Below are 15,711 nucleotides of genomic sequence, written 5' to 3'. Positions count from 1 at the left end.
ATGTCATGTATTTTAAGCTCACATGTTTACCATTGTCCTTTGTCTAGTATTGTGAATGTAACTTTGTTGATTTGTTTAGCCAAGCCAAGCCATGTTCATGTTTTGTTTTATAGTCAAGTTAAATCAAGTCTAGTTTGTTTTGTTTTTGGTTTCTGGATTCCACTTTTCTCAATAAACTGCACTTGGGTTCCTACATCATCGTTTTCATCATCATCATTGCCAACATCGTTACAACAATGGTTTTAATATACAATCCTAATTCTGAAAAAGTTAGGACAGTATGACAAATGCTAATAAAACAAAAATAAGTGATTTGTAAATTATAATCACCATTTGCTATATTGAAAGTTCTACAACTACACATTATATGATGTATTACACAGTGAATTTAATTGTTTTATTTGAATTTTTTATGTACAGTCATTTCAAATCATATGATTGCAACATGCTCCAAAAAAGTTGGGACAGTCGAGTGTATACAAATGTTAAACATCACCATTTCTTCCAATAACATTTATTTAGGCACTGAAGACAGAAGTTTGTTAAGTTTAGTTTTCACCCAATCATCCATTATGTAGGTCTTTGGCTGCACAATTGTATGGGGTCTTCATTGCCGTACGGTGTGCTTCATAATGCACCACACATTCTCAACTGGACACAGGTCAGGACTGCAGGTAGCCATTCTAGCACCCACAATCTCTGTTTACACAACCATGCACTTGAAATCCAGGCAGTATGTGGTTTGAAGTCCTGCTGGAAATTCTGTGATGACCCTGGAAAATACGGTGATGGATGGCAGTATATGTTACTCCAAACTTTTTACATATCTGTCTGCATTACTGGTGCCCTCACATATTATCTACATATCATATATATGAGTTACCCATACCATGGGCACTGACACACCCCTGGCCCATACAGACACTGGCTTTTGGACCTGATGCTAATAACAGCTTGGCCCTTTTCCTCTTTAGCCTGGATAACACAATGGCTGTGTTTTTCAAAAACTTTTTGAAATGTGGACTCTTTGGATAAAAAAAAAAAACACCATTTTCCATCTAAGATGAGACGGAGCCTAGAGAAGTCTGCAGTGCTTCTGGACTGTGTTGATGTAGGGCTACTGCTTTACATAGTAAAGTCTTAACTTGCATCTGTGGATGTAGCAGTGAGTGGTGTTGACTAACAAAGGTTTACTGAAGTTATCCCAAGCCCATGTTCATGATATCCATTACAGTGAATGTCGTTTTTTTTAAACAGTGCCATCTGAGGAATCAGAGATCATGCGCATTCAGAAGTGGTTTTCATCTTGCCCTTTACGCACTGAAATTTCACCAGATTCGGTGAATCCATTAACTATATTATGCATTGTAGAGGGTGAAATACAAAAAAAACTTCCAATGGGGAAAATTGTATATTCCCATACACATATTATGTGCAGTTGTGGTGCTTTCAATATAGCAAAGGGTGAATATAATTTACAAATCACTAGTTCTTGAAAATTCGAGAAAATTCTGCGGACCCCCAAGCACCCCGATGTGGCCCTATTTGAACCCCCTTTGAAAATCCCTGTCTTAGACTATGAAGAGAATTAGACTATGATATTGTGACAGAAAGGTTTGGCTCAACTATGCTCAGATTCAGAAAAAACAGAGAGAGACGATTTTATAATCCACAAATGGCTGGATAATCAAAAAACTTTGAAGCTACTTTTCTGTGTGGGAAAAGTGTTGAAGAGTGAAAAGTATCTACTCAGTGTTGGCGTAGCTACTGTATTTTTATTTGTAGGGCATATTTCTCTCAGAATTTGATGTCACTTTGATCGAACTTGCACCTGTTTCTTTGAAAATTATTTTGACAGTTTTTTATTTCTGGAAGATGGACTTTTAAGTCGCAATCATATTATGCTGCTCTGGTGTCACCTGACATTATGTAGCACATTTCATTAACTCCCATTTTACTCTTCTTTTTCTCACACAATTCCCATATGCTTGTGTCGTTTTCAGAGCGACACGCGATGCGTGCATTGCTCCTCGGGCAGTGTTTGAGACTTGGGCCAGCTTGTGCAGCTGTAACATTGCAAATGCTGTACAGCTCTGCTCTAAGCTGTATGCCAGCAGCCATGTGCTCATGCTGCTCATAGACAAAACCTGCTAGAGATGTGGTTACACTTTTTAAGAGGACCTGATGTGACCATGTCAGTCAAACTTGACCATAAAAAAAATATTTTGCATTGGCAGATTGTCAATGTTCTGTTGCACCTGGGCTTCTAAATAGAAGAAAATCCAAAAATTGTTTGGATTCAATATTACATACAAAGGAGTTACTGTAATCCAAATACTTCTTTGTCAAAAAGTAGTCCAATTAATTATATTTTAAATTATTTTAATCAGATTTCAACTTTCAGTAACATAATCACTTGGGTTACAAAGTAAAAAAAAAAAAAAATGAATACATATATATATATATATATATTCCATTTAGTAATTAGTCAATTCTCATTGCAGTTTTAGTGAAGTAATTATCAATTTGTAGTGGATTATGTTTTGAGTAACTTAACCAATACTGTTTTAAATCATATTTATTTGTTTTCATTTTCTCTGGAAGGATAGATTGAAACATCAAAAACAGTGTTGGGTTTTGTTTTGGATGTAGACAAAGGCCTTAGATAAAAACAAGATGAAAAAAAAAAAAAGCCAGAGGGGAAAACAGTACAGTGGTATAACTGTAGTATACTAAAGCCATCACCAACATGTACATTATATAACTAAACATGGAATACATCAGCAACAATGTATTATTAATGACGATGTATCACAAAGAAGTAGTAATGCCATTGCTTGTGCTAGAGGTCTCTGTATTTTCTTTCTTTGGATCATGCAAAACCCTCTTCACACCAAAAAGCTTGTCTTACTGGGTTGTGTCAGTAGCCACAGACTGTGTTAACATGTTGGGCAAAATAATTAAATAGCAGCCAGATGAAGCTCCATTTTCAGTTGAGTTTCTTTACCTGTTTACCTGCCATTTTTGTTGTCTGTAAAAAGGAACAGACTTCAGAGGATTTACTCAAAAATGGCTGAAATATAGAAAACGGTGGTAAGCTGAGGCTCTTCTTGGCTGACAGAAGTGGAATCCGACTTGGTCTTCTGCTGTTGTAGCCCGTCCGCCTCAAGGTTCGATGTGTTGTGCATTTTGAGATGCTATTTTGCTCACCACAATTGTAAAGAGTGGTTATCTGAGTCATCGTAGACTTTGTCAGTTCGAACCAGTCTGGCCATTCTCTGTTGACCTCACATCAAATAGCCGTTTCCTTCTGCAGAACTGCCACACGCTGGAAGTTTTTGTTTTTGGCATCATTCTCTTTACACTCTAGAGACTGTTGGAGATCAACAGTTACACAAATACGCAAACCAGCCCATCTGGTATCAACAATCATGCTACGGTCTAAATAAACAATAACAAAATTTGTTGATGTGAACTTTAACTGAAGCTCCTGACCAGTATTTGCATAATTTTATGCATTACACTGCTGCAACACAATTGTCTGATTAGATAATCATATGAATAAGGAGGTGCATATGTGTTCCAAATAAAGTGCTCAGTGAGTGTACGTATATACATAGTATATAATAATAATAATAATAAAAAGAACAACAACAACAATAAAAGTACTAATTAACATAAATAGTTGACACTAAAAATAATTAGAATAAATGTTGATGACCTCTGGAATATCTAGTGCCATCTTTTATGGAAGTGGACAGATGTGCAATTCTCTCAAAATGCATTATATCTCATAAAATCATTTTTAGAAATAAAAGTTTGGGATTGAATACAAATATTTTTCCCTTTGTGTTTTAACAATTCATGCATCAATGGATTAAGCAAGAGTGGCCAACCCTTTGTCAGCATAGTGCAATTAACTGATGTAGCTGTTAGGTGTTTACACTGGGCTTGGTGCCATCTCTGCTGAAGATGAAATACGTTTGGCTTTTACTCTTTTTAATAAGACTTGGACTCTGATACGAAAAAACATGCTTCAGCAAAGGCCTCACTCCATCTTTTTCTCCCTCAGTGGACAATGGTTATTTTTAAGCAAACATAAATACTGCAGGTGACAGCAAACTTGCACTTCACATACAGTACAATGATACCACTCTATAAACAGAGTGAAAAAATGTGTCATCTCTATAAACAAAAATGTATTTCTTCACATTATAGCCAATATTATAAATCCTTTACTATTAAGTATGATTTGATCCAACTATAATTTTTGCATTCGTAGACGAAGACATAGACTTAGACATAGATATAGATATAGACCTCAAATGCCTAGTTGACTTACCAGGACATTTGATTCATTTTGCACTCTGTAAATAGACTTTTATACCCACTTTGATCCCTCTGTGCAATTTGCGAGAGAGGCTCTGGATCACCTCCTCAAATTGTTGGCTGTGCTCCACAAGCAATGGAAGACTTTTATTACTCAAAGGCAAGCTGAGGTAAATCAGACTCAATTCCCGAACAGATGCATATGGGAGATTTATGGTGACAACATACTGGGGATAAATATAAAAAGTGATCAACAAGTATGGGAGGGGTGTTTGTTTGCAATACATTTGAAGGATGGTCAGTGCTGGGCAGATTACTTGTGAATTATAAATTACATAACAAAAAATGCAATCAGTAACACAATCTCACAGATTACATTTTTGGGTAATCTAATCTGATTACTTTTGGATTACATTCAAACTAATTATATTTTATTTTATGTCACATGCATTTTAGTAGGATAATGATTTTAAAATAAAAGTACAAAGAGGTAGAAAATGTATTCCATTCATTGAACTATTGTGCACCATGCGGGCAGGACCCTTAGAGATGGTTTATGATATAAACCCCATAGAGATATATTTTAAACATATATATATAATGATCAATAAATTATTAACAATTTACTCAGCACGCCCTGAATCCAGGGCGTGCTGAGTGACTCCAGCCAGGTCTCCTAAGCAACCAAATTGGCACGGTTGCTAGGGAGGGTAGAGTCACATGGGGTAACCTCCTCATGTTCATGATAAGGGGTTCTCACTCTCAATGGGGCACGTGGCGAGTTGTGCGTGGATCGCGGCGAATAGCATGAGCCTCCAAATGCTGTGAGTTTCCACGTGTCATGCAAAACGAGTCATGTGATAAGATGCGCGGATTGACGGTCTCAGAAGTGGAGGCAACTGAGACTTGTCTGCCACCACCCGGATTGAGGGTAGTAACCGTGCCACCAAGAGGACCTACTAAGTAGTGGGAATTGGGCATTCCAAATTAGACGAGAACAAGGATACAATTTTATTTATTTATTTTATTAAAATTACTGCCATTGCCTTGTTAATATGTAATTATTTAATCTAAAAAGTAGCTGTAGTCAAATTACGAGTATTTTAAAATGTCAATGTAATTTAAACAATAACAAGTACTTGATTTTTTTGTAACCTGATTATGTAATCTGTTACTACCCAGCACTGTCATTGGTTACATGAAGAGGATTTAGTTAATGAGGTAGTGACTTTTTTGTAAATTATCATTTACATTAAGTAGACACTCAGTCATACAAAGAAATGGTAGGAAAAAATTAAAAGAAAACAACAGATATAATACAAATAAAAGTTTCACTTTTTAGTTAAGAAGGGTTTAGTTAAAGAAGGGGTGTCATGCACAGCGAGCCACGTGATAAGATGTGTGGATTGACAGTCCCAGAAGTTGAGGCAACTGAGACTTGTCCTCCACCACCCGAATTGAAGTGAGTAACTGTGCCACCATGAGGACCCACTTAGTACTAAGTAGTGGGAATTGGGCATTCCAAATTGGGAGAAAAGGGGATAAAAAATAGTCGCTGCTGCTGCACAATTCCAGCACATCAGTGGTGCTTATCAACTGACAAATACAGGTGTTGTTCTCTTTTACTCATCTCATGCACAGATACTCTAAATTCAATATATATATGCAGTAAATAAATAGTATAGAAGCTGTAAACACATTCATTCTTTAAGAATATTTATGTAATGTGCTGATATCTCATTTTATATTATATAACTGGTGTTTTGTCTTAATGTACATTATTTATTATGTGTAGGTCAGTAATATTCTTTACTACGAGTGCAGACAAACAAATTGCCGAACCTCACTGTTATTTTTATTGTATGGATGAAATAACACAGCGTATTCCTGTAACTGTAAATTTAATACAAACATTCAATAATTAAATAAAAAAAACCATGAGGCTGTTTCTTCTTCATCACATTTTATGCTATCGAATGATCTAATAAAAAGGATCAATGACAGAGGATAAGATCCAATGTCCTTTCTCTTTTAAATGACAGGTTTATCTTAGTAATAATATACAGTCTATGGTATAGTCTATAAGTGACTCATAATTCAACCAAAGATGCAAAACTTTTAGTTTTTCATAAACAGCAAACAAAAGATGGGTTTGAAGATGTTATGGGAGAGGAATCTAAAACTTCAAAATGCATTAAACTTAATAGCCAGGTATTTAAGCAGGAACTGAATTTGAGTGGGAGCGGTCATGAAAAGGAAACAGAACATGAAGAAGAGAATGTGGATTATGTTTCCCCATTTTACAATTGAGAGCAGGCAAGCAAGCATTTTCAATATACAAATGTGGCCCACAAAAATTTAAATGCTGGAAAAAATAAACAGATTTTCCAAATACGATATTTTGAAATATTCACAAAACATTTTAAAATCATATAATTTAATAATTTATAGGGTCTCCATTTTCTGATCAATTAAAAAAACACAAATCCCTTTACTCATTCAAATATGACAGATATGAAAGTTTGAAGTCAGAGCACATTGGAAGAAATAGAGAGGAGTTGGCTTTTTCCATATTCCTGCATGTAAAGTAGCCTGAAAGACACACGCAGAGTGACCTGCTCTCACCTGAACACCATTACATAAGAACTCTTATATTACACATTAATCTAATCCTAGCAATCTCCCCAGGCTTTTAACAAGTGTGGGAAGACAAAGGGGAAAGAATAAAAGTGAGAAGTTCAGATGTATCAGGATCATAATAAGAGATTAAATCGATTTTTTAACTTTGATTTCCAGCTTCTTCTGTTTGAAAGTGAAGTTCTAAGAAATGTTAGTATTATCTCATACAAAAAAAAAATCTGTTTGCTTCTTAAGAATAAAATTAGATCAATTGTGAATGAGATGGAAAACTGCAAAGCTCTTAATTGTCTGATTGTGTCTAATTTTGTCCACCTACAAAATGACAGCAGGGGTCCACCTTGGTCTTCAAACAGTGTTTATAAAGAAAGGATTGAAATCGAATTCAGTGTTATGTGATCCCATGTGAAGAAATGATCTAGTTCAATAGGAAATGACATCTGAGTGAGCGGCTAGATATCCAATTAATGCAATCATAAAAGAGACTAAACTAAGTTGCTTTTGCCTCTTCAAGTGATGAACCATTGAAACGTGGCTTCACCGTGGACTGTATTCATAAAGCATTATCTTTAGCACTTTCTTGAGATAAGAAGAACAGAACTTACAGCCTTTCACCAGCCATATGGTAAAGACATGTGCTTTCATATTTACTGTAGAATCTTTTGTTAATATTTTATTCATTATTTGATGAAAATGAGAATCTAAACAGTGTAATTCATATCAACTGGACTACAAGGTAAGTCCTATAGCTCTTGAAATCTACAATTTGTAAAAAAAAAAAAAAAAAGTAAACAAAATGGACAATATTCATTTTAGAAATATTTTTCTGAGTCGTACTGATATCTTCTAAATCTGGACTATTCTGTTGTCAAAAGACTTTGGTTTTGTGGCTCACTACACCAGAATTTCCCATATCAGATGTTCTTCTGGTCATCAGTGTTCTCAAAAGAACTCCAAGTTAATAAGTACTCACAAGAGGAACTGGAAACTAATAACATGCTCATGTTGGTGGAATTGGAGAAGCACACCGAGTTCCTCCACCAGGAGAGGGTGATAAAGCACCGCTGGCACAGCTTCTGTGTGGATTAAAGCTGGCTGGCTGCAGCACCACAGAAGTCCTCCTATGAAATTCCACCTGGCGAGATGCTGGAGCTCTAGAACCTGTGTGCGAAGGTCCCTTCCTCCCAATGCGGACCCCTCGCTGTCAGGTACAAATGCACAGCTTTGAAGCAACATAAACTCTAACCTTATTGATGCCACTCAGGTTGATAGAATTAGAGTTAAAACTACAGTCTATAATGTACTTTTTATATGTGCATCTGTGGTCTAGACCGCTAGTCCCATTTTAATCAGAATGTAATCACTTTCACATGAACGATGATGAGTGCATTTCATATGTTGCATTTTCTCAATAAGATCACATATACACACACAAACATCACCTAGACTTCTATTTTATGTGTGTTTTAAATGCTTAACACTTAACCAATGTTAGAAACCTATAAAAATGTACCTTAATACAGTATAAAGTGGACATAATTGAAACATTTATTAAAGAGTTTCCAATGTAGAAAACATAGAAGTGCAGCATAGTTTCCTGGTCATCAGGTTTTATTTCATTATAAGCTGTGCATTAAGGGCTGAAAACTGTCTTTGCAGAGAACTTCATGTAACTATGACTAGTTAATTTGGGATAGCAGCCGGAGTAGCACCATTATTTTGACATCAACGTGACAAGGAAAGTGACTACACAAGTGAGTCATGAAATTACAGTAATGTAATAAGAGTATAAACACAAAGCAAACCAAAATTACATTATTCCTCCTTTTAATCTCACTATAATAGTGTTTTGTTTCTGCATTTAGACATATATAATGAATTAGGCCATTTTATGCTTTCATTAATATATGTTTGAATAATTGTATTTATTAAGCATTTATAACATGTAGTTAAAAAGCTCAGTATTTTATGAGCATGATCTTATTGCATGAAAGTCACACTTTTTAATCATCTTATTATAACTGCATATGAATGATTTATTATGCAATAATGCATCATCAGTTCACACAAGAAACTCTTATGATACTACACGCTTTCTGGAATTTAAACTGATTATTTTCCAGAATCGAAAATTGTCCTGCAAATCCTCTTTTAAAAGAATTATTCCACTTTATTCTGAATTACATAAAAGTAATTAGATGTGCCCCACCTGTGCTACAGTAAAGAAACAAACACAACAAAGTATATATCTCAGTTTCCATGAATCATTTCTTTACAGTATGTATTTCACAAATTGTGGGGTGGCACTTTTTCCTAACCCTAGAGTGTCCAGGTAAGCACAAATTTACACAGAAATCTTGAAAACTTTGTACTCATAGATCCTCTGAGACAGCCAATGCAATATTTGAGAAGTTATGCGAGTGTACAAACAAGTTTGAAATAAAATAAAATCCTGTTTTAATGTGATGTTTAACTTTCATCTCTAAAGTACTTCTTATGACAAAATACTACAGAAGCACTGTAAATAATTACAGACATGGATATTAACTACTCGAACATTAAACATGATTTCTTAAGTCTAATTTATAAAACGTATATATGACCAGTGAAAGCAACCAGTTTTTTTTTTGTTTAGTCAATGGCTTGTACTCTGCTCTGACTAGGATTTAAAAAGAAAGCAACTTGCTCCAAATATTGATCCCCAGAAATGTCTTTAAGTGATACAACAGTGATAAGTGAATACAAAATACCATATGTTACAAAAGCAAACTGTTAATACCTTTGGGCAGTCACCACAAAAGCATTTCTGTCATTAAGACTGCTTGGTGCTTTACCACTCACTGCCTGCTGAAAACAGGAATTCAAATTGAATACATTATCCCCTTGATAGTTTAGAGATTTCTCAAAAAGGATATTCACATTACAGGTCTTTTTTTAATTTTACAGCTAATCAACAAGTGCTGTTTAAAGCTATGTTAAACAATAATTAATGCTCATCACAAAACCTTACACATTTTGGGCAAGTCTTCCAGAATGTGTTAAAAAAAAGGGGCACTTTCCCCAAGATCATTAGTTCCAACTGAAGAGAACAACGTTAAGAGAGTTTGTTGGCTGCACTAAATGATATGAGGCTGGACATGTATACCCTGTTTTAAAAGCAGCTGTGCTTTGTAGTCTAACATTCATAACAGAATTAAATAGCAATTGTAAAATATTACGTTGTTACTGATTAATAACTTCTGTGAAGCAGAATATCAAAATATGGGAACTCATTTCAAAACGTTTCCTCTATTTGTGAAATTTAAATGAACCAACCTAGACATAAATTTAACTTTTTATTCCTTTTAGATCTACTACAACTGACAAGTGTCCTGCCAATACTGCAATTTAACTGAGGAATATGAAAAACAGCTTATCTCCCTAAAATCAATCTTCATAAATTTGGTGGAACAAACTAGAGAGAAAAAAAAAAAGATTACTAAAGAGCTCAGCATCCAGTGAGTGAATACTAAACACTCTGCAGCAGATTTACAACAGAATGGAGAGCAAGGCAGAATCAAGAAATGATGAAAAGGAGAGAATGCCCCATTGCACACCGCAGGCTGTCAGGTCATGAAAACCACAAAGACAATAAAAAAAATGATGAGGATGAGAAAAATCTTGATGAGAAGCCAGCGGTTTTTAGAGACGGACTGAAAATATTTGAGTATCTCTGTATGAGCTAGATCCACATTCAGCTGAGTGTCCTCTACATTAGCATCAATTCTGTCAGGGAAGAAAAGTGAAAAGTGTAGATCAATAGAAAGAATCATTTGCTGTCATACACAGTAGGACTGCATCTTAAGATGTATCTATAGAGCGAGATGCAAGGTAGGCTGAATTAATTGCTGATACCAATTACTATTGAAGGAGCTGCTGGCTAACTGTTATTACAGCATTAATAGGGCAGCAGATTACAAGGTCTTTCATTATAGTCATAAAATGACCAGACAAACACTTTGATTAGAAACTGAATCTGTGGAATAATAAAAAAAAAAGAATACTTCTGTTTAACAATTCAGACTGGAATGAGAGTGTTCCCATCTGTATAGCGGTCATGACACTGGTGTGTACAAATGTATAGTTGGGTCATGAAAAGGCTGTGGCAACAGTTTTGCCTTATTGCACATTTGGCTGCAGTTTCCCTATGAAATGTCCAGCGTGGGGCGCAAAAAGTGAGTGAAATGTGTCGTAATCAGACAAGGTTTTTAAGGTGATTATTAGATGGAGGTTTTAATGAGTTAAACTTAACTCCCTAGCCTAAAACTTTAACCTAAACCTAACCAATAGTGATCTACACTGAAAAGAGGGGAAGCAGCTCTATTGAAATACTAAACTAGTACACTTGAAACTTAACATATTTATGTTTGAGATGAGAACAATTATATTGCATTAAGTTCAAGTAACATTCAACACATTCATCAAAAAGTGATACGATCACATTGCTATGATATGTTCAAATGGATTCAGACTTCTAAAGGATGGTGTTCAATCAATGTGATTTTTACTGCTTACTCAATTAACTTATATTAAATGGGCAAATGTAACAATTCTTTAGCATTTGGTCTCAACTTAATTTCATTGAGTACAATCCATCCATGTTAACATAATCCAATTATGCTGGGACTATGTGAATATTTGTTGCATCAATGTATTGGTGAAACCAGGTTGGAAATTTCCAGTTTCCAGCACGCATTGCACATTTTAAAATTAAGAGTTATTTTAATACATTTCTATGCAAAATGAAACAAGTAAGAGACTCTGTTATGTTGAGATTAAGAGTTTCTGTCAAGTTGAATTTTTTTTGGAGATTACCGTTGTTTAAAATAGTGGAGCTAATGGTTAGGAAGAGGCTTGGTACATTACTATTGAAACATTGTTTTCACGAAGCAAAAAATGAGGGATCATCAGTATACTGACGGGATCTGTAAACTCAGCAGCCCCATACTTGTTATACAGTACAAAAGGATATATATATATATATATATATATATATATATATATAAATATGCTAATGTCATTGCTGCTAGCTAGCAACAACCTGCAAGGTTCAATAGAGTAATCTTAACCGATCAAATTTAAGTTAGGTTATTTAAATTAATTTAGGTTCTCACTACACAAAGTATTTGAGTAGAGTCTACATTTACATATCATAGAAACTCATTTTCACTGTGTGGAACCAATGTCAATTATGTTAAACCAACCATTTTTTTTCCAGTGTAAAATGAAATGAGAGGTAGACACAAAACAGGCATCCTTACCCATAACCAATGCCTAAATCTAACCGATAGTGTCCAAAAACTAAATGAGAAAAGCATATTTTTTTAAGCAGCTACATTATCTTGCATCGCTTCTACGACACTCTTGCCTCACGTGTTAGCTTGCGTGCTTGATTGGTCTCCAAACGCAGTCTTCCAAGTCCAAACTCCAACACTCTATCAGATGAGCTAAAGCTACCACGCAAGCTAATCACATTGGATTAAGAGTGTAAATATAGGGGAGTCTGTAAATAAATAAATTAAAACATAATATTTACATTAGAATAAAGCATTTCGATATCATAAAATAGCAGTGTGTGAGTAAGTGCAAAAAATATGTTTATAAAAGACAATCAGCCATTGTAGTCATGATTTGTGTGAAAGTGAATAAAACACAGTTGTTGTAGTGTCTCTAGTGTTAATTTTACAAGAAAACTGCAGCAAAACATGGAACGCAGCATGCCGTTTAGTAACGCTCATTCTATGAGACTAGGTTGCAACTTTACAATGCCGAAGTAAGAGTATGGGTAATAAAATTCGAGCCAGAGTCATAAAATACCTAGGAAATCTGCTAATATCCATCTAAATGAATTTAGAATATCCACACACCTCCCTAAGATAAAGAATCTATCAAACATATCTATACAGACATGAAAACTAAAATAAATGAAGAAACCACTGGGCAATATTCCTCTTCTTTTTCTCACCTCTGTATTGTCTCTTCCTGCTCTTTCACCATATGAGCCAGTTGCTGAAATATTGAACCAAGCTCCACAATGGTGGACTCTATATTCTGCATAGTGTCTGCACGGTTCTGAATGTATGAATCCTAAACAGACACATCACAGTGGTCTAAATACATTTTAATTAATCAGTTAACCTGCTGTTGTACCATTACAACACAACTGATGAGAAAGCAATACCCGTTCATTGATTAACTGCATCTGACTGGAGTGGAGGTCCATGTCTATCGATACATCACTCTTCTTGGAATCGTCCTGCATAAGTACTGAAGTGTCTGTTGAGAAAAAAAAGCCAAAGACAAAGTCAAGGATAGCTACTTAAATGTGTAAATCCACCAGGAATTTCTCTTTGTTTCATGTTCTTACTGAAGCTGTTGGCATGGAAAGAGGAAGTGGAGGCAGGAGATTGTGAGAACTGCTCTTGTCTGCTTCTCTGCTGCTTCAGGTTCTAACCGGGGGGAGGGGAAAATATATTCCATTTTACAAAAAAAGCAATCTGACATCTACCATGACATATTCCACAGAAAGAGAGAACATCAATAATATTTACCTCTGTTCTAACTTCCAGGACTGATTTGAAGTCACTTGACATCGATGCCAGTTTGGACTACAAGTGGAAAGAGGAGCGTTTAATTGAAGGTGAAAATCAACTAGACATCTTTACATTGTGAATGAACCCTGAAGCTAGAGATTGATACCTGCAATGACACCACAATGGTGTTGGAATGTGTCTGAAGATGTCTGCCATTCTGTCCACTGCGGGATCTAACGAGTTCCTGTAATCCAGCTATCTGCTTATTCAGACTGTTTATGTCCTGAAAGACACCAGACAGTTGGGAGTCAGATTTAAGAATTAAATGGACAGGCAGAATAACAATGTGTTCTTGGCAAAGGGGAAATAACAATCAATCTAACCTGTTTCACAATGTACGTGAGCTCATCAATTTCAGTTGCTTTATCGTCAAAAAGGGACTTTCTTTTGGCAACTGCATGTGAAAATAGAATAGGTTATGCATCAAAACCAACTGAGATTGGTACATGTTTCTGATGCATAGGGTGACATGGTTTCTTACGAATTGTGAGCTTCTCCAACTTGGCAAAAGTGTTGCTGAGGTCTCTTCCAATTCGCCTGTTAATGAGATGCGGTCAATATCTGTCACAAGGCCAAGCCGTATAACGCAGGCCATTAAAACTTAAGTAGGACTGAATCAATTATAGGTCAAAGGCATGTCTCGGTGCTGATCCTTTATATATGAAAGATTAGATTCACTTACTTAGCCATGAGAGTGAAATCACTCCGCTGTCTGATTGCATTGCTGACAGGTCTGACGGTCTGAGCTCCATTCTGAAAAAGAATTTTTGAAATGTTTAATTTCAAGTAAGACTCCTTAATTATAAATCAAAACAAACACTAATTAAAGTTAGACAATATTGTTGTTTATAGTAAAGGAATAGTTACCCAAAAATGAAAATTGTATCATTATTTACCCTCAAATTGTTCAAAACCCATATGACTTTGTATCTAGTGTGTCACATTATAATGAAAGTGTATGGTGACTGAGATTGATTGGTCTGTCTAACATATCCTAATGCAAGTTATTTGTGTTTGAAACAAAATGAGGGTGAGTAAATGACAGAATTTTAATTCTTGGGTAACCCTTTTATCACACACAACATAATACCGGAGTGCAGAGGAGCAACCTAGTAATTATTTACATCTTTTTCATCAATAGTTTTCACACCTGTCTTCCCTGTAGGGACTTGCACACAGACTGAAACTCGTTGGTTCGGTCTTGGCAGGACATGCTGATAGTGTCTACCAGAGGGGTAATGGGTGCTGGGACAGCCAGGGGGGTTTCCAGCTGCTGGACCAGCTGGGAATGGGTCTGGGTCTGGGATGGCCCAGTGTACACCCCATCCTGGCTGCTTTTAGGACCGTGGCGGCGACGAGTGTTCATTAGTGCACCAGCTCATCACCTAATGAAAAGGAAATGGTTATAAAACTGAGGCTGAAAGAATGATAACAGGTTAATGGTAATACTGTACTTTAAAGGGGGTATCTGTTTATGTCTGTCAATTTAAAAACATGATACCAAGATTCTGGTGTGCCTCTGTTTTTCTCTAACTTTGATTCTTTTTTCAGGAGACATACCCAAACCTATAGTACAAATCAGCAAACTCTTTGACTATGTGTCTCATAATAACCCAATGACTTGCCTACAATGCTCCAAGTCCTCACTAGTTTGGCAGCTCATCAAGTTTTAGGACAAAGCATTTGTTTTGAAGAGCCTTCCAGCTGTGTTCAATACAAGTGCTGAACATCTGTCGTGATTGCCCAACACCAACTGCTTTATGCCACCGTTATATAAACACTAGTAAATACGATAGTATAGCAATCGTAACCAGCATGCTATATGTATGTCTCCTTGTCATACAATAACATTTCATCCTATTTTCCACATATAAAGCTCAAGTTAGCAGCTAAGCTAGCCATGTACTTGCATTTGTGATTTTACCTAAAGTTGTTTTATCAGTCAAACAATCAAAAAAGGACAGATGTGTGTGAATAATCGAGCACTCTTGATATGTGGACAAAATGGAAGTTGTCAACACATGAGCACAAAAATAGAAGTATTAATTTCTCACCGGTTGGCAGATTACGTCTCTCTCTGGTGGTTGAACTGTGTGCAGGTTGTGAACATCCG

General features: G+C 35.7%; 1 protein-coding gene across 1 annotated transcript; it reads right to left on the bottom strand.

Annotated features, from left to right (window-relative positions):
- Positions 1–8,484: 8,484 nt before the first annotated feature.
- Positions 8,485–15,711, bottom strand: stx5al (syntaxin 5A, like). Its single transcript, XM_052104065.1, has 11 exons — positions 15,653–15,711; positions 14,749–14,983; positions 14,281–14,351; positions 14,080–14,135; positions 13,922–13,992; positions 13,705–13,821; positions 13,557–13,613; positions 13,373–13,454; positions 13,187–13,281; positions 12,971–13,092; positions 8,485–10,731 (listed from the first exon to the last, which is right to left on the bottom strand). Exons 2-11 carry the CDS (start codon positions 14,962–14,964, stop codon positions 10,572–10,574), a joined length of 1,047 nt encoding a protein of 348 aa, XP_051960025.1. The 5' UTR covers positions 14,965–14,983; positions 15,653–15,711; the 3' UTR covers positions 8,485–10,571.

Source organism: Xyrauchen texanus, chromosome 34 (assembly GCF_025860055.1).
Source record: "Xyrauchen texanus isolate HMW12.3.18 chromosome 34, RBS_HiC_50CHRs, whole genome shotgun sequence".
NCBI lineage: Eukaryota > Metazoa > Chordata > Actinopteri > Cypriniformes > Catostomidae > Xyrauchen > Xyrauchen texanus.
The sequence above is the reverse complement of the archived record's forward strand: the minus strand, read 5'-3'. Positions and strand labels throughout refer to the sequence as shown.

Coding starts and splice junctions, on each gene's coding strand:
- stx5al (XM_052104065.1), bottom strand. CDS start 14,964: ATGAACACTCGTCGCCGCCACGGTCCTAAAAGCAGCCAGGATGGGGTG. Junction 14,352..14,748: donor AGTCCCTACAGGGAAGACAG/GTGTGAAAACTA, acceptor ATTCTTTTTCAG/AATGGAGCTCAGACCGTCAG. Junction 13,282..13,372: donor TTTCCATGCCAACAGCTTCA/GTAAGAACATGA, acceptor TTTTCTCAACAG/ACACTTCAGTACTTATGCAG.